Source organism: Schistocerca cancellata, chromosome 5, assembly GCF_023864275.1.
Source record: "Schistocerca cancellata isolate TAMUIC-IGC-003103 chromosome 5, iqSchCanc2.1, whole genome shotgun sequence".
Classification (NCBI taxonomy): Eukaryota; Metazoa; Arthropoda; class Insecta; order Orthoptera; family Acrididae; genus Schistocerca; species Schistocerca cancellata.
In genome coordinates this window covers 775,834,998-775,860,465 of record NC_064630.1, presented here as the reverse complement: position 1 = coordinate 775,860,465, position 25,468 = coordinate 775,834,998, and the positions used below count along the sequence as shown (strand labels likewise).

At 42.0% G+C, this 25,468-nt stretch overlaps 1 protein-coding gene across 1 annotated transcript in view; it reads right to left on the bottom strand.

The window, feature by feature from the left end:
- LOC126188939 (1-phosphatidylinositol 4,5-bisphosphate phosphodiesterase gamma-1-like) overlaps positions 1 to 25,468 on the bottom strand; it is a 240,376-nt gene that overhangs the window by 5,552 nt on the left and 209,356 nt on the right. Inside the window, 1 exon segment of the mRNA XM_049930682.1 lies at positions 9,993 to 10,100. Coding sequence (XP_049786639.1) covers positions 9,993 to 10,100 — 108 coding nt within the window.

Here is a 25,468-nt window from a genome sequence, read left to right as displayed (position 1 = left end):
TATACCATACATCAGACACAGGACAGGGAAACAGTGGTTTGCTGCTTTAATTTTAGACACCTGTGTATTTTGCAATCATTACTTATTAAATTGATAATTCAGTAATTTTCACCTGTCAGCAGTCGGAATTGCGATTAGTACATTTTTCTTGAAGTCTGAAGTTATTTTGCCTGACTCATACATCTTACATATCAGATGGAAAATTTTTGTTATGGCTAACTCTCCAAAGGCTATCTGTAGTTCTGATGGAATATCATCTACTCCCAGTGCCTTATTTCGAGTTAGGTCTTTCACAGCTCTGTCAAATTCTTCTCGCAGTATCATATGACCCATCTCATCTTCATCTATGTTCACTTCTCTTTCTATAATATTGCCTCCATGTTTATCTCCCTTGTATATATGCCCTATATACTCCTTCCCCTTTTCCTTCTTTGCTCATGACTAGTTTCCCATCTCAGCTCTTGATATTCATACAGCTGCTTCTCCTTTCTGCAAAGGCCTCTTTAATTTTCCTGTAGGCGGTGTCTTTCTTTCGCAGAATGAAATATGCTTCTAAATCCTTGCATTAGTCCTTTAGCCATTTCTGCTTAGCTATTTTGCACTTCCTGTCAATCTCATTTTTTAAATGTCTGTATTCACTTTCACCTGCTTCATTTGCTGCATTTTTATATTTTCTCCATTCATTAATTAAATTCAATATCTCTTGTGTTATCCACAGATTCCTACTAGACCTCGTCTTTTTACCAATTTGATACTCTGTTGCCTTCACTATTTCATCTCTTGCAGCTAACCATTCATTTTCTACTATATTCTTTTCCCCTGTTCTAGTCAACCATTGCCTAATGCCCTCTCTGAAACTCTCAGCAACCTCTGGTTCTTTGAGCTTGTACAGGTCCCATCTCCTTAATTTCCTACCTTTTTTTTTTTTTCAATTTCTTCAGTTTTAATCTAAAGTTCATGAACAATAAATTATGGTCAGAGTCCATGTCTGCTCCTGGAAATGTTTTAAAATTTAAAACCTGGTTTCTAAATCTCTGTCTTAACATCATACAATATATCTGAAACCACCTGATGTCTCTAGGTCTCTTCCACATATACAACAGTTCATAGTTCTAAAAAAAAAATTTTTTTTTTTTTTGCCCCGAAACGGGCACAGCATGTAATTTGTTTTAACACACAGTATTCTGCCCACCCTGTGAACTAATTAAAACATCTCCTATTTTCTGCCACCTCCTCCTAGGCATCTACGACAATATTCCATAGGTCAACACATGTTCCTAGCCTGTGGTCAGGTCGTTTATTGTATGGCCCATTTCATCTGTACCCACGTTTTCAACAGGGTTGAGGTCAGGTAGAGGAGAATGCTAGTTGATAAGAGAAATGTCATTCTGTTCTGCACACCTCTCCTGCAGCATAGTTGACAATGTATTGGATACTGATCCTGTTGGAAACAGCTGAATCCCTAGTTGTCACACTGATGGGAACATAACATTACCCCTAATTTGGGTATATTAGGCAGCATGAAGTCAACCATCTATCCTTTGAAGCATCACCAGTCCATGGGAAAACGTCCATCCCCAAACTGCCACAGGTATACAGCCACGAAGAGGTAACTTGAGGATATATTAGAGGTCAAAACAGACACCATAGGGCCTATATATTCATATTGGACCATAATTTGCAGTGAAAAATATGTTCCACCAGTCATCATAACTATTTCCCCAACAAACTGCAATTGGTGAAATCAGTGATCATCACAAGGCTGCTTCTTGATGGCCACATGTTTGCTTTATAGATCAATCTTCTGAAGTTGGTGCTGAGACCTGTCAACTGAAGTGGGAAACAGATCAGTATGTTTCAAATGCACAGTGTTTAAAAAAGGATTTTACCTTGATGTGTTTACAAGCTCATTAACCAGGAATGGTGGTTTTCCAAGCCAACACCCAGTTGTCACGTGCCTACTGGATTCTCCAACATCTTGATATTGCTTTATACATTGTTGTGCAGCATGCTCAGAAATGCCATATTGTGTCCCAACCTCCAACACAGCCAAACTCACTTCCTCTACAAGAGCAACGACACTGTTGTGAATAGCCTGTTGACGATGAGGCATGGCTAACGAATAAAGTGGATGGACTCATAACTGATGCAGGTGAGGTATCTAACCTCAAATCATGCACTGTTATCGGATGTTATAGAAGAAATGGGGTGATGACACCCATAACTCTTCATGTTAGACTGTCAGTCGTTGCAGCAGAATACTGCCACCAAATTCAAGGCAATGTACAACATGATAACTTACTCCAGAATGATGTTCCCATTTGGGTAAGATGATCCCAAAAGGAAGTGGAGAAGTTCAGTCTCTCTACATCTGTCCATAATGGTTATACATCACTATGCCTTAATAAAAAAAGTGAAAGCAACTGTCATGATGGTTGAGCACTTTACTACTTTCATAAAGAGAGTGGATGGAGTGATAATAACCAGTATGTCATGGGTTCACTTCCCCATCTTATGTTTATTTTTTAGGTGGTAAAAGTACTGAATAGCGTGTAGATTAGTTTTACTTCATGCCATAATTACAGGATAATACATTTAACTAACAACAATGCAATATGCCATTCATTCAATATGCTTGGTGATGAAGATTGTGCATTTCAAATGCTTTTACGGCATTGCAATGCACTGTCAAGATGAAGTTCAGGAAGCGATGGCCTAAACAATAATACAACATGGCAGACATTATGATTAACTATTTTTTTCAAAAACTGAGGTCTTCTGATATCAAACCTTTTACAAGAGTTACTTTTAAGTAGTCCATTACTGTATCAGAGCACAATGAAATCTGTCAGCATTCAGCAATATAATAAAAAAGAAACCTCAATGTTTGTGCTGCTGTAGTGCTGGATAATGAGCTACTATACTGGCATCGAATTAACTCATCATTTTGCAGAAGTCAGACACATTCTCTATGGATGGGGTAACAGAATATGTTACTGACAATTTTACCATACCTCACCTCCACAAGTGATCCTTGTTGGTACTCATCTTAAACTGTTGCAAACTGACATGAAATCAAATCTCTGGCCTTTTATACAGAAAACCTACAGATTGGGCATTCAGTTACATTGGTGACTAGCAAAAATATCACTGTTAAAAATCCACGTAATGTAGTAGCTAGAACAGGGTATTTTATTTGGAAAAAAACTTTCACGTCTTCTTCAAATGTGGCTACAATAAAGGCAAGATTTTTTTCAAATAATAATATTCTCAATATAACTGGGTAAAATAGCATGTTGCATTTCATTTGTATCAGTGCCGAAGCTGACTTTTTTTGCAATTTTCTGGTGCCAATGTTCACGCTGTCAAGTTTACAACTATCTTTCAGAGTGCTAAACACCCATTGTCATGCTACAAACAATGATTAAAGTCTACTAATAGGTTGAAACAAGATTTAATTTACATGCCTATAAAAGCTTATGGTAAAGGGCACTGGTTAATTTTCACAATTTTAACTTTCATGGCTGGAAAAGCTACACTTACTAAAATATTTGAGGCTATTATGCCATGGATGAATGACCTTCTTGGAGAAACACATCATAATGTACCCATCTGTGGGCAACAGTGTCAAGATGGTTGTAGCTCCTCTGAATGTCCCATTCACACCCTTGCTCACGTAGATGGATGACTGCACCATCAAAAGCCAACATGTGACGTCACACCTCTGTATGGGACCACACGGAAATGAATTTTTAGAACAGTCAGTGGTGAGTCCTAGGGTGTGAATCAAACAGTCACAGAAACTACACCCACCTTGAAGATGTTTACTGAGATTGAGTCATTAGTTGAATTTTTCCAAGAAATTCTTCTGACCATGGCATAACAGCCCAGACCACGATTAAAAATTCAAGGATTTTTTTCCTATCCTAAACAGGCAATCAAACAACAGTCTGTCTTTACTTTTTAAACTTCACTTTTTCCTTTTTATCAGAAAATCCTCCCCAGCGAGAACCTCAGAACAGCTGTGAGTTTTAAAAATTAATCTACTGACAAAAGTGTTACTTCCTTCATACTCAGATTGAAAGGATACATTGTGTTTATGTTCTAATTTCATCAGCACAAAGATACGAGATGTGCTATCAAGTACATTCAATAAATCAGTACTAATTTTCTGCAATCACTTTTGACTGAAAAGTAGAAATTTTTATAAATGTAGGTGCAATGTGAATTTTTTCTGTGTCACCTATTGACTCACTATTTAATCATGGATAGTTTTCCACCACCGTCTTGTTTGCTTTTGCCAATACAGTTCTGAGGTCTTGAAGAAATGATATTGATTGTGCAATTTTCAACAGCAATAATAATGCACATCAATTAAGAACTTAAGACAATGGAATTATCATGCCTTTTCCATTGTTTAGTTAAGAACTTTATGTGGTTTCTGCTCTCTGCAAGCTGAAGATTTCTGAAAATGTATTGTATATATTCTTGCAAGCAGTAAAACATTTCAAGCTTGCAAATTGATGAAAGTACTGTGTCACTGGTAAAACAGCTGCTAGTACTGACATTCAAAAACATACCTGAAGTGCTTACAGTATTAGGAAAGAGGCTTGCTGGTCATGAGAAACACCTTTGCAATAGCCCTCTTCCTGTTCTTTTATTTCAATGTATTGTATTCAACGTATTTGTAACTTGTGACTGACTATCTAGCAAACTGGTGTTTGGAAATACAGTACTCGTGGTTTCACTACGGACAGCATCAATATTTACAGATGCTACTATCACGGAAATTTAATTACTCTCTGAATCAATGATGGTAAGTTATTTGTCAAACAGTGGAAAGTCCTGGTGGGAATCTGATTCCATCCACACCCCTGCCCACGTTAAACACATCAAGCATCAACAGCATCCGCATTTCAACAGCTGCCATCCATACCACACCAAAAAATTCCTCCAATACAGCCTGACTATCGAGGGATGGCATATTTGCAGTGATAAGAACTTCCTTGCCCAGTATGCTGATGCTCTCAACAACACCTTCAAAGACGGGCACTACCCTCCAGATGTAGTCGACAAACAGTTTTCCCATGCCATTTCCCTTCTCACCCCCAATCCTTCCACCACAAGCAAAAACTAGCTACAAATGAGGATTCCCTTTGTCATCCAGTATCACTGCAGACTTGAACAACTGAACCACATTCTGTCAGGGCTTTGATTATCTACCATCATGCCCTGATAAGACAGAAATCCTACCAAAGATCCTTCACACACCTCCCAAAGTGGTGTTCTGTTGCCCACCCAACCTCGACAACATCCTAGTCCATCCCTATGCCACGCCCAAACACTTCCCCTTGCCACAGGATTCATATGTCTGTATAAGACCTAGATGCAAGACTTGCCCAATCCATCCACCCTGATAATGATATCTGTTAATTTCATGATTTAAACAAATAATTCGCCCTAACACCTGCAGTGGAAGAAACTGTTAAAAAGAACCAATCTTTCAATGTATTTGGTTAATTTAATGAAGAATATTTTAATTGTAATTTCTATAAATTTCACTTTGAACAATGTTTAGTTTCAGTACCTATTATTGTCAGGATATATAAGGGCCAGATTTTTGGTCACGAGACAGTCTGTCCATGGCCGAGTTATCTGAAAATAATCTGCTGCACAATGATAGACACGTGCATGACCCCTCTTATGCCAACGTTTTTCTGGGCTGTAAAGAGGTTCAGATTCACTGATGGCATCTTCATGATCTGGACTCAGGGCCAAGACACCCTATCTTCATTCTTTCACAATCTCAACACCTTCTCTACCATCCACTTCACGTGGTCCTCCTCCTAGAAATTGACCTCATACTCTCTGATGGCTCCATCTATACCTCTGTCCACATTAAACCCACCAACCACTAACAGTACCTGCATTTTGACAGCTGTAATCACTTTCAAGCAAAAAAATATCTCCCATATATCCTGTATACCTGGGGATAGCTTATCTGCAGTAACAAAAACTCCCTTGCTCAGTATGCTGAGGTTCTCACCAAGGCCTTCACAGACAGGCACTATCCCCCAGACCTCGTCCGTAAACAAGTCTCCCATGGCATAAAATATTACTGAATGAAAATTTGCAAAATGTGTCAGCTTACTGATTTGTGTCTGCTGAAGATTTGAAGTGCAAATGTGGCTGAACTAAGTTGTTTTAGGAGCTCCAAACCATCCTCTTTCCAGTTTAAAATCTCATCGGTATTGACACGTGCCCTATTATGAACCATGTCCCATGGTTTTGACGGCTATAGGACCAGCACAAATCACAGCAACTTCAGTGTAGTAATTGTCTTTGAATTTCTGTTTGTCTCAGTCTGTATTTCTTTCAGTTACTTTCTGTACTAGACCATAGCAGTTCTTTCTATGTATAGTCCAAGTTTCATGGAGCTATGTTATTTAAGAGTTATATTTCAATGTAAGTTACTTTCATTTTTAAGTTTTGCACACCAGTGTACATTAAAGTGCATTTTCATTAATCCAATTATGGAAATGTGACAGAATGCTGAATCCTTCATACATACAGGTAACACAGAACAGAGAAAATAAAAGTGGCCTGAACGAGTGGATACAGTTGGATGTGAATGTATGCATATAACCACACCATGTGATGTGCATACACCATGTGTACACCCATCACGTGATCCACACCAGTTCAGAGCATAGTGTGGTCTGTGTCAGTGTGAGTGGAGTAGTGCAAAAGGGACAACGGTACTCATGGTGGAGCAGTTTGTGTTCATTGTGGAAAGTTACGTGACAACAAAAGCAATGCTTAGTCTAAAAACGGTATCAGACAGGATCTGTTTTGAACAAGTCAAAAAACATTCCAAAATGTGCCCAAACACCAGAAAAAAGGATGCAGTTCACCAGAAAATGCTTCAAAGTCCTACCAAATCAACTCGACACCTGTCGCAAGAGACTCGCATATCACGCTGATCGTGCAGGTGAACCCTCCAGCTGGACCTGTACAGGCATCTCTACTGAGTGTCTGTTGTTCATGAATTAAAACCAGCAGATGCTCTTCAGTGATTCCAGTTTTGCTAGTGACTGTTTGCTGAGATAAAAACGAATGATTTGTGCATGGATCTGTTCTTTTATTCTGACGAAACCTGGTTTCACTTGAATGGTTATGTCAACTCACACAATCAAAGGTTCTGGGCAGCAGAGAATTCATATCACTACCATGAAAAATCACTGCATGATTAGGTCAGGGTTTGGTGTGTAGTGTGTGCATGTTGCATTATTGTTTCCATCGTCTTTCATTAGGTGCTGACTTTGGTGCGTTACATTGCCAACATTTTGAAACCATTTGTGGCAGTATTAATGAAGGAGGAAGAGCTGCAATAACTTACAACAGGGTGAGGCAACTTGCCATATAGTCAGCAAACCTCTGAGGATATTTACACAATCTTCTCACCTGACAAGAGTTGTCACCAGAGGTCATTCTGGTTGTGGTCCTAGATGGCCACCCAGGTCACCTGATCAGTCAATGTTTTATTACTTTGTGTGGGGAGCCCACAAACCTAAGATGTATCACAACTACTGCCATAGTCTTGAAGAACTGCAGCAGAACATTTCAGATGAGATTCTAGCAATTCCAGCAGTTCAGCTTGAAATCTGCCTTCAGTAACTTGCTGATCAGGGCCCAAAAATGCCAAGAGATGAATGGTGGTCACTTTCAACAACTGCTATAGTCTGGTTAGTACTGTATTTCCTTCCCTTTACTGTGTTTCTTTGTAACCAGGAACTCTGTTCTCCGGGTTACTTTTATCTGCCCCACCTTGTATGAATAAAGCACTGTGCAGTGCAAACCAATCCCACTCTCCTAATATACCCCAGTATCAATTCTGACCACACCATTGAACAGAACAAAAGAAGCACTCAATATATTTAAAAATTTATTGTAAAAATGCTGAGCATGTGTGTTCAAAATATATTTTTTATTGTTTGTTAATGAACCAGCAGACTTTGAATGATGTATGGGATTACAAAATGACCAGCAAAGAGAGGCATACCTTTCAATACATTAACAGTAGGCATAATTTATTGTAAATTTGTATTGTGGGATATTTTCTTAGATTTTGATGGTTACGATGGGGTCTGGTGTAATGTGAGAGTATATAAGGCTGAGTGACAGAACACTTGTTGTATGTCATACTTTCTCCCTTGGCTATGTAGGATCTGGTTTCACACTCTAATATTTTTTTTTGATTCACAGTCTGGGTTCAATACTTGGAAGTATTCAGCTCTTGTTAGGTGAGAGAACATGGTTATGAGCTGATACCTAAGTTTTTGCAAGTGATAGTCACTGAGAGCCATCAGAACATAGACATGTGTGTGGGCTTTCAGTCATAGGCACTGGCATAGTTTAAATGCTTTCAAACATCATACGCAGAAAGTAGGCTAATGCCATGAGACTTTGAACTGTATTTTGAGGTATGAACTGTTTGACTTCAGTGAAAGTTCAGGTGTGTCAGAACTTTCTATTTATGTGTCATTAACATAGATAGATAGATAGATAGACAGATAGATAGATAGATAGTAGTTTCAAGGAATTGTCTAGCACATATATCCCAGTCTGCTGCACTTGCAGTGTTTGCTAGCACTCCACTTGACCCACATCTGTTATTTGAAACAGTGTGATGCCATGAATTGTAAGTTTTAATACAAATTATATGAATAAATATTTACTTTTAATTTCAATCACACAGTTTCAATGATCACTGGAAACCACAACTTTAAAAATCATTGATATCAGTGTCAATCAGCTGTAGTGCTCGATACATTTTTTTTGTTGGTTACCATCACTGATTTTCCTGGATAACAGGCATATATTAGTTGTAAATGTGGCTGATTTAACACTTATTCAACCTTATGATCATGCATTAAACTTGTTTTATTTTCAGCTTGAACAGATGTAGGGCACATACGTAAGCACTTGCAACACAGCAGTACAATGTAGCAAACAAGCTACTGTACTTCAGGGTCATGCATTTGCTGAGTTCACCTTAACTGATTGCTGGTTGCTCTTGTTGGCAAGAGACAGCCAAATTCAAAAGGTGGGACCTTACAATTTTCTTCTTGTTTTGAAGTTTAGAAATTGCTTTAGCCATAAAATCTACTAGATTTATCTGCAGTGCTTTGTCTTTCAGGAAGGCTCTATTATAGAGCTGCTTCACTGAATTAAAAGGTTCCTTCAATCATCTTTACTCCACTGTGTATACAGAATGTGGTATCTTTCCCTATTTTCATTTCACAATAAGACATTGTTAAGCATGTTCATCCCATTACTTGATTTTAGTTTTATTGATATCTCCTCAAAAGGGCTAGCTTCGTTCATCATGTGTTGGTTCCCCCCTTGATGCCTCTCCCAGAGCACCAAAGACTTTTGGTTTTTGTTTGACATGAACCACATAGCTACCATCAGCATTAAAGCATCTAAACACACTACTGGCACTGAGCAGGGCAATTTCCCTAGTACTTGCCTTCCATCAACTGTTTTTGCTTTGACAATTGTAAACTAAAGCTCTGTGTCATTCTTGTACCCCACTTTGTCGACCTATGATCTCTACACAATCAAAAACATATAATGTTCCACCATCTGGCCTACTAGTGTTTTGGAAGAGTAGTTAACTGTGAATTTAGTTTTTGCCAACAGAGTTTCTCAAGGTTCTCATCATTTATCGCAACCTCAGTGGATGTAACAACTTAAGGGAACACTGTGGGGAGCAGTGAACATCAACCCCTCTGCAGTAAGCCCTACAATTAGGTTTCTGAAACTCTGTAGCTTACATTTTCTTTCTCCTGTTTCCTACCTTCCCTAATCCCCTGAAGAAAAAATAATAATATTTGCACATTAAAGTTTCAACAATCATCATGATGTATGCCTGAAATGCTAAGAAGGAGAAATTAATGTGTTAGCACATAAAACTGCTTTCGACTTACCATTGGATTTGTTATACTGATATGAACTAGCAATGATGCTAGCTCAAGATCTTCACTATAGCCATTTTTCAGTGGAACACTTCTGTATCCTGTTCGGAGGCAGAGCACCTAAAAATATGAATTATTTTTATTTAAACAAATTTAATCTGTACATAATTGTAGGTTAAAATTGTTAATGATGTTTTTACTCACCAACAGTAATAACTAATGTCTAATTTACAATGGCATAAAACATAATCTTTTATCTTAGGGATTTTGTAAAAATGAAGGAAGATTAAGGTTTAAATTAGCATTGCCAACAAGATCAGTGGAGATGAATTACAAACTTTGAATGGTTACACAAACAGTGAAGAAAATCATGTGTGTCCTATTTCAAGGTTCACCCAGCAATTATGGAAACCTTGGAAAATCTAAACTTGTACAGACATATGGTAATTTGAATTCTTCTCTTGTAATTGAATCCAGCACCATCTCACATGACAAAATATCCAAGTTTTCAATGTGTGTTCTGGTTTTCAACACTTTACATGAGCAACACTTTTGACAGCGTGCAGTTCAGGAATCTGTTTGATTTTCTTGTTCAGGAAAACTATAACTTATGAAATCTGCAGTATGTGGTACCCATTTCAGCAAAGTGGATAAAAAGACAGCAATACGGTATTAACTGTCAAGGCAGACTTCAAATACCATTCATATAAGAGAGTTATAATGAACCATTCGCTCTACTGAAACATGCTGAAAGTAAACACCCTTTTACAGAGTTATGCAGAATCCAGACAATAATTTACCTGCAGTTTAACTCCCTGTCTCTATTTTAATGGACTGAATACAAACAGATAAATAAAACTCCTGTGTACCTGTCAACACTTAACAACCTATATACCCTAATATTTGGTTTTGTTTGTTTATTTTGTTGTTGTTGTTATTATTCTTGCCGTCATTGTTGTCACTGTCATCTTCTGTCCAAAGACTGGCTTGATGCAACTCTTCTAATGTAACAGACAGATTCACTTATCCAACATTGTGATACCCACAACTAACATACATCAAAGTATACTTGCATATTTCTTTTTCCATAGTTAATTTTTCAATTCTGATAGCATTTCATAGTTTACATCAGTAAAATGCCAACCATAATTCTTTAAGAAATCGAACTTCCACATATAAAACAGCTTCAAATATCTGAATACTTTACAAATGAATTAAAGTGTTAAATATTCAATGTTAAGCATGGAAAACCATCATCACTGAAGATGCAAAACCCTAATTATGATTGTTTTATTAGTGTCAGATTATCCCCTCTCAGTTAATGAAAAAGTACAATCATGGTTAAAGTTTGTTGGAAGTATTAAGTGCTCTCACTATCAAACAATGGGTAATTTGCAATTCCTTCCAAGAAAAAAGTAGTTTTTGATGTACCTAATGATTATGATATCATACCTCAAGAAATATGTGTTGTAAAAGGATATAATTTCATAGGTACATTCAATGGGATATGTGCATACTGTCTGCAAAACGTGTTGTGAATACAATCAGTAGTGAAGAATTAATAAATTAAAACATTACACCTGATGCTGAAGTTTTACTGCACAAACAGGAGAAAATGTAATAAGTGATAAACTTTTTTATTTTCTTTCTCCTTCCATCATTTTGTTCAGAGTGTCAGTGAGAAAAAAAGGTTTGAAGTCATGAGTAAAATTTGTTGTAACTCATAAGTCTTCTTATTCTTAAGTAATGGATGAATGTAATCTGGGCAATGTGTGCACAGTGAGCTACGCTACTTACATGTATATATCCTACACAGTTTCTAACAACGTAAAAAAGTTTAACAAAAAATAATGACAGCAGTTTAAGTTTGGTCGATAATTATATGAAATACTGAAAACCAATTTTTTTTGCACCTGGTAGCCATTACATAGGAAAATGCAACTGACTGTGTGCTCCACATTAGCCATTTGGTAACACAGTTTGCTGGTATTCGGAATGAGCTCCCTCTATAAGTTTTCTTTTACTTACATTCAGTTTTAAATGAAATAACTGCCAAATCAAATAACAATAGATACACATAACATGTTGTATTCTCAAAATTACATAATTCAGATAAAGACTTAAGATTCTGAAGAATTAAACTTACTGGAAAGATGATCACACTAATTAACATTTTAATTCTTCTGGACAAATGCTGACCGCCAAAGTGAAATAGAAAAAATACTGAAATAAGTTAAATGTGATAATTCTGGAAATTCCATCAGAAAGAAAATGTTGATAAAAATAATCAATGTTGCCAAGCAAATAATAATGTGAATCCTGTAAGGAGATGATTTGGATTATACTGTGAGTCTTAACAAATACACTACTGGCCATTAAAATTGCTACACCAAGAAGAAATGCAGACGATAAACGGGTATTCATTGGACAAATATATTATACTAGAACTGACATGTGATTACATTTTCACGCAGTTTGGGTGCATAGATCCTGAGAAATCAGTACCCAGAACAACCACTTCTGGCAGTAATAACGGCCTTGATACGCCTGGGCATTGAGTCAAACAGAGCTTGGATGGTGTGTACAGGTACAGCTCCCAACGCAGCTTCAACACGATACCACAGTTCATCACGAGTAGTGACTGGCATATTGTGACGAGCCAGTTGCTCGGCCACCATTGACCAGACTTTTTAGTTGGTGAGAGATCTGGAGAAAGTGCTGGCCAGGGCAGCAGTCGAACATTTTCTGTATCCAGAAACGCCCGTACAGGACATGAAACATGCGGTCCTGCATTTTCCTGCTGAAATGTAGGGTTTCAAAGGCATCGAATGAAGGGTAGAGCCACGGGTCGTAACACATCTGCAATGTAACGTCCACTGTTCAAAGTGCTGTCAATGTGAACAAGAGGTGACCAAGACGTGTAACCAATGGCACCCCATACCATCACGCCGGGTGATAAGCCAGTATGGCGATGACGAACACATGCTTCCAATATGCGTTCACTGCGATGTTGCCAAACACGGATGCGACCACCATGATGCTGTAAACAGAACCTGGATTCATCCGAAAAAATGATGTTTTGCCATTCGTGCACCCAGGTTCGTCGTTGAGTACACCATCGCAGGCGCTCCTGTCTGTGATGCAGCGTCAAGGGTAACCGCAGCCACGGTGTCCAAGCTGATAGTCCATGCTGCTGCAAACATCATTGGACTGTTCGTGCAGATGGTTGTTGTCTCGCAAACGTCCCCATCTGTTGACTCAGGGATCGAGACGTGGCTGCACGATCCGTTACAGCCATGCAGATAAGATGCCTGTCATCTCGATTGCTAGTGATACAAGGCCATTGGGATCCAGCACGGTGTTCCGTATTACCCTCCTGAATCCACCGATTCCATATTCTGCTAACAGTCATTGGATCTCTACCAACATGAGCAGCAATGTCACAATAAGATAAACCACAATCGCGATAGGTTACAATCCGACCTTTATAGACGTCAGAAACATGATGGTACGCATTTCTCCTCCTTACACACAGCATCACAACAACGTTTCACCAGGCAATGCCGGTCAACTGCTGTTTGTGTATGAGAAATCGGTTGCAAACTTTCCTCATGGCAGTGTGTTGTAGGTGTCGCCACTGGCGCCAACCTTGTGTGAATGCTCTGTAAAGCTAATCATTTGCATATCACAGCATCTTCTTCCTGTCGGTTAAATTTCGTGTCTGTAGCATGTCATCTTCGTGATGTAGCAATTTTAATGGCCAGTAGTGTAAGTAAACACTACTTCGATTATTACAAGTTTATGAAAGTAACTGCAGCTGCGACCACATGAGAGAGTTTTAGAGTGTTTTTGCTCAGTCTGGCACAGTGTGTCTATGCTCAAAAGCTTTGCAATGGAGAAGCAGAAGTGAAGAATCAATCAACAAATGAGGAATTCTGTAAAATTTTGGTTGTCAGAACATTATTACTAATTATGCAGGAATGCAACATCTTCCAAGAGAATCATCCACTACTTTCTGCATCTGTACCAAATGAAAAGGATGTGATAATGTGATAGTCCATCAGACATCTCCAATTCATCAAGATCTGTATTGACTGTTATAAAATTCTTTCTTGCTCCAAAACATTTCTTTTGCAACAATCTGCATAAGTTAATGAAAAGACTGCAATTTTTGAACTTAAATTTATAAGCAGTTTATGTCCTAGTCATAATGAGAAACGTTTCATTATAAATGTTTGCCTATCCTATGCAAGTCTCTTCATCTCTCCATAACTAATGCAACTTGCAATATGTGCATTTGAATCTGCTTATTGTGTTCAGCTCTTGGTCTCTCTCTGCAATTTTTGCCTCACGATTCCCTCCATGACCAAACTGACAAATCTTTTATGCCTCAGTATGCATCCAATCAACCGTTCCCTTCTTCTAGTCAAATTTTATGGTAAAGTTGTTTTCCAATTTCATTCAGTACCACCTCATCACTTATCCAAACTACCCACTTAATTTTCAACTCCCTTCTGTAATACCACATTTCAAAAGAATCTATTCTCTTCTTATCTAAATTGTTCATTATTCACATTTCGCTTGTGTTCGAGGCTACATTCTGGTCAAGTCCCTACATTAGTAAACAGCTAACCTTGGGCACAATCCCACTGCTAGGTTGCCTATCTATTGGACTCCAAAGATAATAAAGATTTTATTTTCTTTTTCACACAGTTACTGAGTGAATTAAAAAATTTAAAATGCCAGCATAATCCGCCCATTACGAGTCAAAATCTAATGTTAAGGCTTTAATTCTATGAGTCAAGTTTACAGTTAGAAACTGTGTATGTGTCTTGAGGGAATGTAACTAACTGTACAGAAATTACCCAGACTATATTTATTCTGTATTTGAGAATGAGAGCATTTAGCACCATCCAGCATACTTTACACATAATTTCACACCTTCTTGAATCTTGTTCTCAATGTCACTCTCCATAAAATGATGGAAGGGTAAAAGTTTATCATTTGCTACATTTTCACTGTTCATGCAGTAAGTCTGCAGCATCAGCCACGATGTTCTAATTTATTATTTCTCTACTGTTAACTTTAATCTCAATGCGTTTTGCCTACAGTATGAGGATACTACTGAATGTATTCACAAAAATAGAATCACTGTACAGCATACAGTTCAGGAGATATGACATGTGTTTCATTCTTTAAAAAATTGGAAGTTGGGGTTTTCACTGGTAACATCAGAAAAAAAAATCATTACATTTACATATACATTCAAAGTTAACAGGTTTCTCTTTTCCAGAACAACTTTCTTTGCTATTTCCTGTTTGCAATTGAGGGTATGTATTACGCCATTTCACTGCCACCTGTCCCATTATAATAAACCAATCCTTAGACCATGGAAAGGAGAGAAGTAAAATGATTGAGGGTGTACTGGTGGAATAGAGGGCTGTGTAGTGCTGGAATGGAAAGGGGGAAGGGGCTAGATAGGTAAGGACAATGACTAATGAAGGTTGAGGCCAGGAACATAGGATATATTGCAGGGAGAGTTCCCACCTGCATAATTAGGAAAAGCTGGTGTTGGTGGGATGGATACAGATGGCACAGGTTATGAAGCAGACATTGAAATTAAGAATGTCATGTTGGGAAGCATACTCAGCTGTTTCTTGGCCACAGTTTGTTGGTGTCCATTCATGCGAACACAGCTCCTTGGTTGTCATGTTCACGCAGAATGCAGCATGGTTTGTAAACTACATGACTGGTATCACAGGTAGCACTGCCTTTGATGGAATAGGTGATGCCTGTGACCGGGCTGGAATAGGTGATGGTAGGAGGACGTACATGTCAGGTCTTGCATCTAGGTCTATTGCAGGGATATGAGCCATGAGGCAAGGGGTTGGGAGCAGGGGTTGTGTAGGGATGGATGAGGATATTGTGTAGGTTCAGTGGGTGGCAGAATACCCTTTCGGGTGTGAAGGATAGTGGGTAGGATATTTATCATTTCAGGGCACGAAGAGTGGTAGTCAAAATTCTGGAAAAAAATGTGATTCAGTTGCTCATTGGGAAATGTAGTGTTCAATAGTGGTAAGGCCATGAGCATTAGGGATGTTAGTGTAAAGGGAGATGGCATCGATATGATGAGCAGTACACAATGTGGTAAAGCAACAGCAACTGTGGAGATTTGGTGAAGAAATGGTTGGTATCTTTTATATAGGAGGGTAGGTTGCGGGTAATTAGCTGAAGGTGTTGATCCAGGAGAGGAGAGATTCTCTCAGTGGGGGCACAGTAACTGGCCACAAAATGGGGCATACTGAGTGGTTGGGTTCATGGACTTTAGGAAGCATGTAGAATGTAGGAGTGCAGGTAGTGTCATGGGTGAGGAGAGAGATGGACTCTGGTGAGAGGTTCTCGGATGGGCCTAAGGATTTGAGGAAAGACTGGAGAGCACATTGAATTTCTGAAATAGGGTCACTGTGGCAGGGTTTGTTGGTGGAACAACCTGACAGCTAGCAGAATCCTTCTGCCACGTAATCCTTCTGGTTCAAAACAACAGTGGTGGAGACTTTGTCAGCAGGTAGGATTATAAGGTCAGGATCAGTTTTTAGGTGGTGGATTGTGGTTCTTTTTGCAGATGTAAGGTTAGTTTGCACATTGAGGGATTTGGGGAATGATTGTACGGCAATGTTCGAGGTTAATAAATTCCATAAAGTTAACACGGGGTGATTTGGGGGCAGTGGGGGTGGATCACAGTTGGATGGAGGAGTGAACTGAGTCAGGCAGGGTTCAACATTGGTCTCTGGTTGAGTCTGATTGGTAGGGTTGGTGGCAAAAATGTTTCCACTGCAGAAACTGAATGAGAGAAGTACTTTAAGAAATCCTGCATGACTGAATCTGGGTGTGGGGCAAAAGGTGAGACCCTTGGAAAGAACGGATATTTCTGCAGGGCTAAGGCTCTTGGAGGAAAGGTTCACGACTGTGCTTTGAGTCTGTTTGGGTTCTGGATTCTGTATGGAGGTGGAAGGGAGTTTCTGAGGGTGGGGTAAATGCAGTAGGTCTGCAAGATTGGGTTTGTCAGCTACGAGGGGGACATGGGGGCTGGTTTGGAGGTGGTTATAGAGGTGGTGGAGGGTGGCAGTCCAAGGCCGGAGAAGGAAGTGAACAGGGAGGAGAATTTTTCAAGGTGGTGCTGTGCAAGTTGCTCTAGTTCCTTGAGCACAAGAGTTTCAATGTGTGATATGGGATCCAGGGTTTGGGTTTGGGGTATAAAGGACCAAACTACAGGGTCATCAGTCCCTTTCTCCTGACGTAAACAAGGCTTGGGTTAAAACAACACCCAAAGTACGTTTGGGAAAGTAAAAGGGGCAAAAGGAATGCAGAACCACACCTAAAAAGAAAACGAATGGAACGAACAAAAAATGGGGAAATGTACACCACAAAGAAAAGTAGAAGAAGGTATTAACCATGGAGCAGAAGGTCTGGGCTGGCTGATCACAAGAATAAAAGAGGATGAGCCAGCCACTCCACAAGACACTAAAATGTCCACCTCAAAAGGTAAGCAGAGATGAACACTTGAAGGGACAAGACGAACACCAAGACAAATAAATGTAAAGAAAGAGAGACAGAGTTAAAATGGAGGGAGGGTGAAGGCCAAATGCCCACCCTTAGAGGGTATGATGATAAAAAAAAAAAAACCCTCACGAATAAAACGTAAAACTAAATCTGCTGTTGAGCCACTGTCACCCAATACCAAAGGTAGGGTGCTGGGAAGGTTAAAAGTCCGCCGCAGAGTGGCTAAAATTGGGCAGTCCAGCAAGATGTGGACAACAGTCATAGGGGAGCCACAGTGACACCGAGGTGGGTCCAAGCAACGGAGCAGCTAACCATGTGTTAGCCACATATGGCCAATGCGGAGCTAGCAGAGAACCACAGAGTCTCTGCGAGATGCCCACACATTTGTAGCTTCCTTAATGACATGCAGTTTGTTGGACGTACTGTTATGCCATTCCGTCTTCCATATCTGAAAAACCTTACGGCATAATGCAGAATGCAGGTCAGGTTCAGAGATGTCCATCTCCAGAAACGGTTTCCACTTAGCCTGAATTGCTAGCCTGTCAGCAAGTTTGTTGCCCGAGATTCCAAAGTGTCCCGGGGTCCAGACAAAAACCACCGAATGACTGGACCATTCCAGGGCATACAGGGACTCTTGGGTGGTCGCTACCAAGGGATGGTGAGGGTAGCACTGGTCGATAGCTAGGAGGCTGCTCAAGGAGTCAGTACAGAGAAGAAACAACTTGCCAGGGCATGAGCGGATGTGCTCAAGAGCATGAGATATGGCCACCAGCTCTGCAGTGAAAACACTGCAGCCATCTCTAAGGCGTGCAGTTCAACATGCCTGCTGTGAACATAGGCAAAACCAACATGACCATCAGTCAACGAGCCCTTGGTGTAAACTACTTCAAAGGCCCGGGAGATGGAAAGAGTTGAGAGGAAGTGAAAGTGGAGAGCAGTGGGAGGTACTGTGTCCTTAGGGTCATGCGAAAGGTCCAGACAAAGTTGCGGCCTCAGTATACAACATGGAGGTGTACGCGGATGGACCCAGAGGGGAGGTGGTAAAGGAAAGGACTCTAGTTCACATAGGAGGGATCGGGTATGAACTGTGATTGTACGCACTGACCTGGATCACTGATATGGGACATGAACCACCGTGGGTGGGAAAAGGAGACAGTAATTCGGATGCAATGTAACTGGCCAGCAGTTGTTTACGCCTAACCTTCAATGGAGGGACTCCACCAGGACACTGGTCACCCAACTCATCCTAAAAGCTCCCATCGCTAATTGAACGCCACCGTGGTAAATGCAAGGCTGAGGGTGACGCCGAACCATAAACCAGACTCCCCGAGTCATGATGGAATTGAACAAGGGCTACGTAGAGCTGCAGCAGCGTAGAGCAATCTGCACCCTAGTTGGTGTTGCTCAGGCAGTGAAGGGCATTGAGGTGCTGCCAGCACTTCTGCATAAGCTGACGAAGGTGAGGAAACCAAGTCAATCGGGTATCGAAAACCAGTCCTAAGAATTGGTATGTCTCCACTACAGTGAGTGGATTGTCATTAAGTAAAAGTTCTGGTTGCGGATGAATGGTACGATGCTGACATAAGTGCATGACACACGACTTTGTGGCTGAAAACTGGAAGCTGTGGGCCAGAGACCATGACTGCGCCTTGTCGATGACTCCCTGTAAGTGCCACTCAGTAGCACCAGTACTAGTGGAGCAGTACAAGATGCATAAGTCATCTGCATACAGAGAAGGTGAGACAGACAGCACTACAGCTGCTGATAGATCATTAATGACCACTAAAAATAGAGATACACTCAATAAAGTGCCCTGAAGAACCCCCATTCTCCTGGATATGGGGGAACTATGGGAGGCAACCAACTTGGACACAGAAAGTACGGAGCAATAGGAAATTTTGGATAAAACTCTGAAGTGGACCCTGGAGACCCCACTCATATAATGTGGCAAGGGTATGATATTGCCAGGTCGTGTTGTAAGCTTTCTGTAAATCAAAAAAGACATCAACCAGGTGTTGATGTCTGGAAAAGGCTTTTTGGATGGCAGACGTGCGGGACACAACATTATCAGTGGTAGAGTGACCCTGGCGGAAACTGCCCTGGTGCGGAGCCAGTAGGCCACGTGACTCCAGGACTCAACACAACTGCCGACATACGATACATTCCAGCAGCTTACAAAGTGCTGGTGAGGCTGATGGGCCAATAGTTACCCACATCAAGTGGGTTTTTACCAGGTTTGAGCACCGGAATGATGGTGCTCTCCCTCTATTGCAATGGAGAGGCACCATCGCACCAGATACGGATGAAGGTGACGAGGAGGTGTCGCTTGTAGTCGGACGAGAGATATTTAATCATCTGGCTGTGGTTCCAACCCAGCCCGAGAGCTGTGTTGGGGCTATGTGCAAGGCCACCGAGGAGATCCCACTCTGTAAATGGGGCGTTTTATGGTTTACTGTGGCATGTACTGAACGAGAGGACTTTCCTTTCCATCAGCCATTTGAGGGTGCGAAATGCTGGGGGGTAATTCTCCAACACAGATGCTCGAGCATAGTGCTCAGCAAAGTGCTTGTCAATCGAATTTGCGTCAGTAGATAACACGCCACTGATGTAAATGTCAGGGACACCTGTTGAGGTCTGGTACTCAAAACCACGCATGATCTTTGTCCAGACTTGGGAAGGTGAAGTATGGCACCCAATGGTCAAGACATACCTCTCCCAACACTCCTTTTTTCGTCTTTTTATAAGCTGGTGAACACGGGCACAGAGCTGTTTAAAAGCTATTACATGCTTCAGGGAAGAGTGCCTCTTACGTCGCTGTAGAGACTGCCTAATCTCTTTAATTGCCTTAGCAATTTCCAGTGACCACCACAGTACTGTCTTTTTCACTGGGGGCACCCTAAGGAACGAGGGATCGTGATTTCCACTTCAGAAACGATCATTGCAGTGACCTGCTCAACTGCCACATTGATGGCACCATGTGGGGGAGACTCAATGGTGACAGCAGCGGTGAAGGCTTCCCAATCTGCCTTGGCTAAAGCCCATCTGAGTAGGTGGCCGTGGGCATGATGACAGGGGAGTGACAGGAAGATGGGGAAGTGGTCACTACCACACAAGTCATCACATGCTCTCCAGTGGATAGATGGGAGAAGGCCAGGACTGCAAACCAAGAGATTAATGGCTGAATATATGCCATATGCCACACTGAAATGTGTGGAGCACCTGTACTGAGGAGGCAAAGGTCGAGGTGAGTGAGTAGGTCCTCAACATCTCTGCCACGGCCATTAACCTTGGCTCCACCACACAAAGGGTTATTAGCGTCAAAATCACCCAGAACGAGAAAAGGTGGGGGAAGGTGTGAAATGAGTGCACCCAAAACATGGAGTGGTGCTTCACCATCCGAAGGGAGGTAGATGTTACAGACGGTAATTTCCTGTGTTGTCCTCACCCTGACAGCCACAGCTTCTAAAGGTGTCTGAAGGGGCACAGGTACGCTATAGACAGAGGTAAGGACGAAAATACATACCCCACCTGACAGTCTGTCACAGGCAGGACGATTTTTGTAGCACCCCTGAGTGCCAAGAAGGGCAGGGATCTGCATTGTGGGAAAGCAGGTCTCTTGAAGGACAAAGCGAAAAGCTGGGATACTGCTTACAAGTTGACGTAACTCAGCCAAGTGGGAGAAAAAACTGCCGTAGTCCCACTGGATAACTACACTTTCTATTGTCTGGGGTGGCATGGAGGGACCCAGGAGGCGAATTAGGCCTCAGCATCACCTGTTGCCACTGGCTGAGTGGTGGCACCTAGTACAATGGCATCGGCTGCGTCGGCAAGATCTAGTTCCTCAGGGGACGCCAGAATCTCCACCTTGTCCTCTGATGCAGAGCCATGTGGGAGTGCTGGTGTTGGGGGCACTGGAGGCTCCCGTTTCTTTCAAATTTTGCCCTCTTGCTGCTCCTTAGGGGCTTGCTGGGAGGGCTTCTTGGAAGTCTCCCCAGGGACAGAGTAAGACCTTGACGCCCTTCAACCAGCAGCAAGTGGCTCTTTCAACCACCGGCTGGTGACCACTGGGAGCCACGGGGGAAGGGGGACCATGGAAGGTAGAGTCCCAACAGACCCCTTCTGCATAAGAGGGGCCCCAGGAGGCCATTCCGTCTCCGGCTGGGAGGGAGGGGACTGATGTCCCCGGCATTTTGGGGGGCGATGCTCCCAAACTAGAAGCTTTGAGAGCAACGGAAGAAGATGTGCCCCCAACCAACGAGGAAGATGGGCAGCCCTGAGGGCCCACTGGAGTAACCTGAGATGATGGGCATAAAAGCATCATCGATGGCGACGCTGTCGTGGCGGCAGTGTAAGAAGAAATCGTGGGAACAGGGTTAAGTCTTTCATATTTGAGTTTAGCCTTGCAGTAAGACAACCTGTCCAGGGTCTTGTACTCCATAATTTTGTGCTCCTTTTGGAGTACCGGGCAGTCCGGTAAGCAAAGGGAGTGATGCTGTTCACAGTTCACACAGGTGGGAGGAGCTGCACATAGAGTTTTCAGATGTAGTGAATGTCCGCAGTCTCTACATGTGGCGCTGGAATGGCAACGGGAAGACATGGGCCTGAATGTCCAGCACTTAATGCACCACGTAGGGGGAGGGACACAGGGTTTGACATCACATCGGTACACCATCACCTTGGCCTTTTCAGGTAATGGATCACCCTTATAGGCCAAGATGAAGGTACCGGTGGCTCCCCTGTAAACGCGCCGGACAAAATGAACACCCCGCTGTTCTAAATTGGCATGTAGCTCATCATTGGACTGTAATAGGAGGTCATGGTGAAAAATAATTCCCTGGACCATACTGAGGCTTTTGTGGCGAGTGACCAAAACAAGAATATCACCCACCTTGTCACAGGCGAGTAATGCTCGGGACTGGTTTGTGGATGCTGTCTGAATCAAAACCGACTCATTGCGCACTTTGGACAGCACTTTCACTTCCTCAAACTTACCCTTCAGGTGCTCAACAAAAAACAGAGGCTTAGTTTCCAGAAAGGAGGACCCATCAGTTCTGCTTCACACTAAGTAACATGGCGATTACAGATCCTGTCTCTCTAAAGCCCTATGTTCCTCTCAAGGTGTTGCTAGGGAAGGGAACGTTTTAGGGTCATACCTGTTAGCACTGAAATCAACGTTTTCTTTCTTAGAGATTGATGGGGCCATTTGGTCCCCAGCAAAAGATGACTTAGTCCGCTTCATTGCGGGTCATCCGCCCTGATGCCACACACTCTGATCAGGGGCTCTCCCCACAGGCACCACTTAGCCACAGCAAAGGCCACCTAGCATGATGGCCATTGCCGGGAGAGTCCTGATGCCTGAGGAAGACAGGAATCTACTCCTTGGCATATGTGGGGAGTTTACAGCTCAGACATCAGCGGTGTCGTCCCTGTGTTGTCAGGGGGCTACCGCCAAATGGGTACATGATGGCCCCACCACAAGAGACTGGCTACCATGCTGTATTGGGTACACAGAAATCCAATAATGTCAAGGGGTGAAAGAGGACAGGAGATAATGGAAGAAGATGACGTACCCCGGAAAGTGTCCTTGCCCAAATATGTGGGCTGGAACTGGCAACACTGCTATGGAGACACTATGCAATGGAATCTACTATTGTTGCTGATAGAACACATTCTTGATATACTTACCTTACCTCCGAGCAAATGGACTTGCCTGGCTCACTTCACCAGCAAGCGCACAAACGACGGAAACACAGTCACTTGTGAGTGAGCGGTCTAATATAACGGTGTCACTGTGTTTTCGAAACAGGAACAATGGAGTTACATCAAGATTGAATGTGCCAGAGGTCGTACAGCACAACAGTGTCATCAAGGTCTTCAAGAGGCGTGTGGGGAATTGGCATTGCCATACAGAACAGTGGCACATTGGGTAACAGCCTTAAATGAAGTTCGGCAAACTGTGGCAGACATGCATTGGGCAGGTCATCCTAGCATCTCTGAAGAAGACGCACATGCTGTTGCTGCATTAGTGGACAGTGATCGACACCAATCGATTTGTGAGCTCAACCACGAAACCGGATTAGCGCATACAACCGTGCTTCGCATCCTGAAGGAGCATCTGGGCATGCGAAAAATTGCATCATGATGGGTTCCACATGACTTGATGGTAATGCAGAAATGGATGTGTTATGATGCTGCTCAGACACGCTATGAGCGCGAAGGAGAGGCTTTCTTATGCCATATCGTAACACTGAATGAGACATGAGCCACATTGTACGAACCAAAACTGAAACGCTAATCCAACGAATGGCATCATTATGGATTGCTGCAAAAGTCGAAAGTGTGTCAGAGCCCTAGTATGGTGAAAGTTATGGCGATTCTCATGTATGACTGTGATGTTATCCTAATGCATTACATTCCTCCACGGCAGACCATCAATGCACAGTATTACTGTTTGTTTTTGGAGCATCACCTGTGACTAGCTTTGTGAAAGAAACAGCGACACTTTATGCACAACCCACCCATCATTTTGCATGACAATGCACGGGCACATACAGCGCGAGCTGTAGCTGCTCTGTTCAGTCGATGGGACTGGGAAGTACTGTATCATCCACCATACTCCTCGGACTTAAGTCCTTGCGACTTTGATTTGATAGGCAGTAGACCACCCCATTCGCATCATCAACAGAACAGGCTCTGCTAACAGTATACTACGCCTTTGACATTGCTGGTAACGGGTTCTACACAATGCTGGTGACTACTTTGAAGGACAGTAATAGTTGCAAACATGTAACTCTTTTGTATCGGTTGTGAATAAATAGTTGCCACTATTTAAGTTCCAACCCTTGTAGTTGAATTGCAGGTGGAGATGCAAACCCGTGACGAGAAGAGGTTCAGGAGTTCGAATCTAAGGGCACTATGGGTAACTTGTGCACCACGTAAGGCGTGCTTTCCCATATGTCCCGCACTTCTGTAGAATTTGGAAAGTGGCAGGTTAAACCATAAAATGGGACCTGAACTTATAGGGCCAAAACGTGTGAGACTCCCTTTAGTCTCCTATTACAACAGGCAGGAATACCTCGGGCCTATTCTAGCCCCTGGACCCACAGAGGGGTGTGATCCGGGAATTTGGGATTGCATAGCAGGAGAATTTTTCAGATGGAAAGAAAGTATTACAAGGAGGTTTGGGCCCTGATTAATATGACTTTGGAGGACTATGTTGGTGAGGATCAAGGACTGGAAGAATCTGAACAGATGGAGGTCACTGTGGAAGCAATGGTGGCAGTCTGAGGTAGGTAATTTGATGGTAAGGCCATTTGGGGGGATTCCATGCTTCAAGATACAAAACAGTAACAGTATGTGGGACTGGATTCTTGCTAGGAATAAAGAAACTTTTCTGTACTGATGCAGATGGAAGGAGCAAGGATGTACGGTGATGGATAAAACATGTAAAAATACGTAAATAATGTAGAATTACATCCAAAAGAATTCACAAAAATATACCCAAACACATGGGGAAAAAAAATCACAAAAAGAATAAAACGGATGATTCCTGGTGAAATAAGGTGAAATCTGAGGGAGTAGGCCGATAGTGACAGGCAAAAACCACCTGAAACTGGAATGAAGACACACTGAGATCAAAGAAAAAATAAATAAAAAGACTGTCAGGTGGATCGCAGCTCTGGGGGTGGACAAGTCTGAAGAAGGGCGATGGCAGATGTGACTATGTTAGGTGAAGTTAGTAGATGCAAATTGGAATTGAGAAGAGCAGGAATGGGGTGGAAGGTGGGGGTGGAGGGGATGGGTTGGTAAGATGAGATACAAGTTTGTGTGGCACAGGAGGTATGGGAAATAACACATGAAAATAAGTGAGAGTGGAAATGAGGTGCCTGAAAGAATCCCAGAAAGTGTCAACCCCCACCCCCCAACCC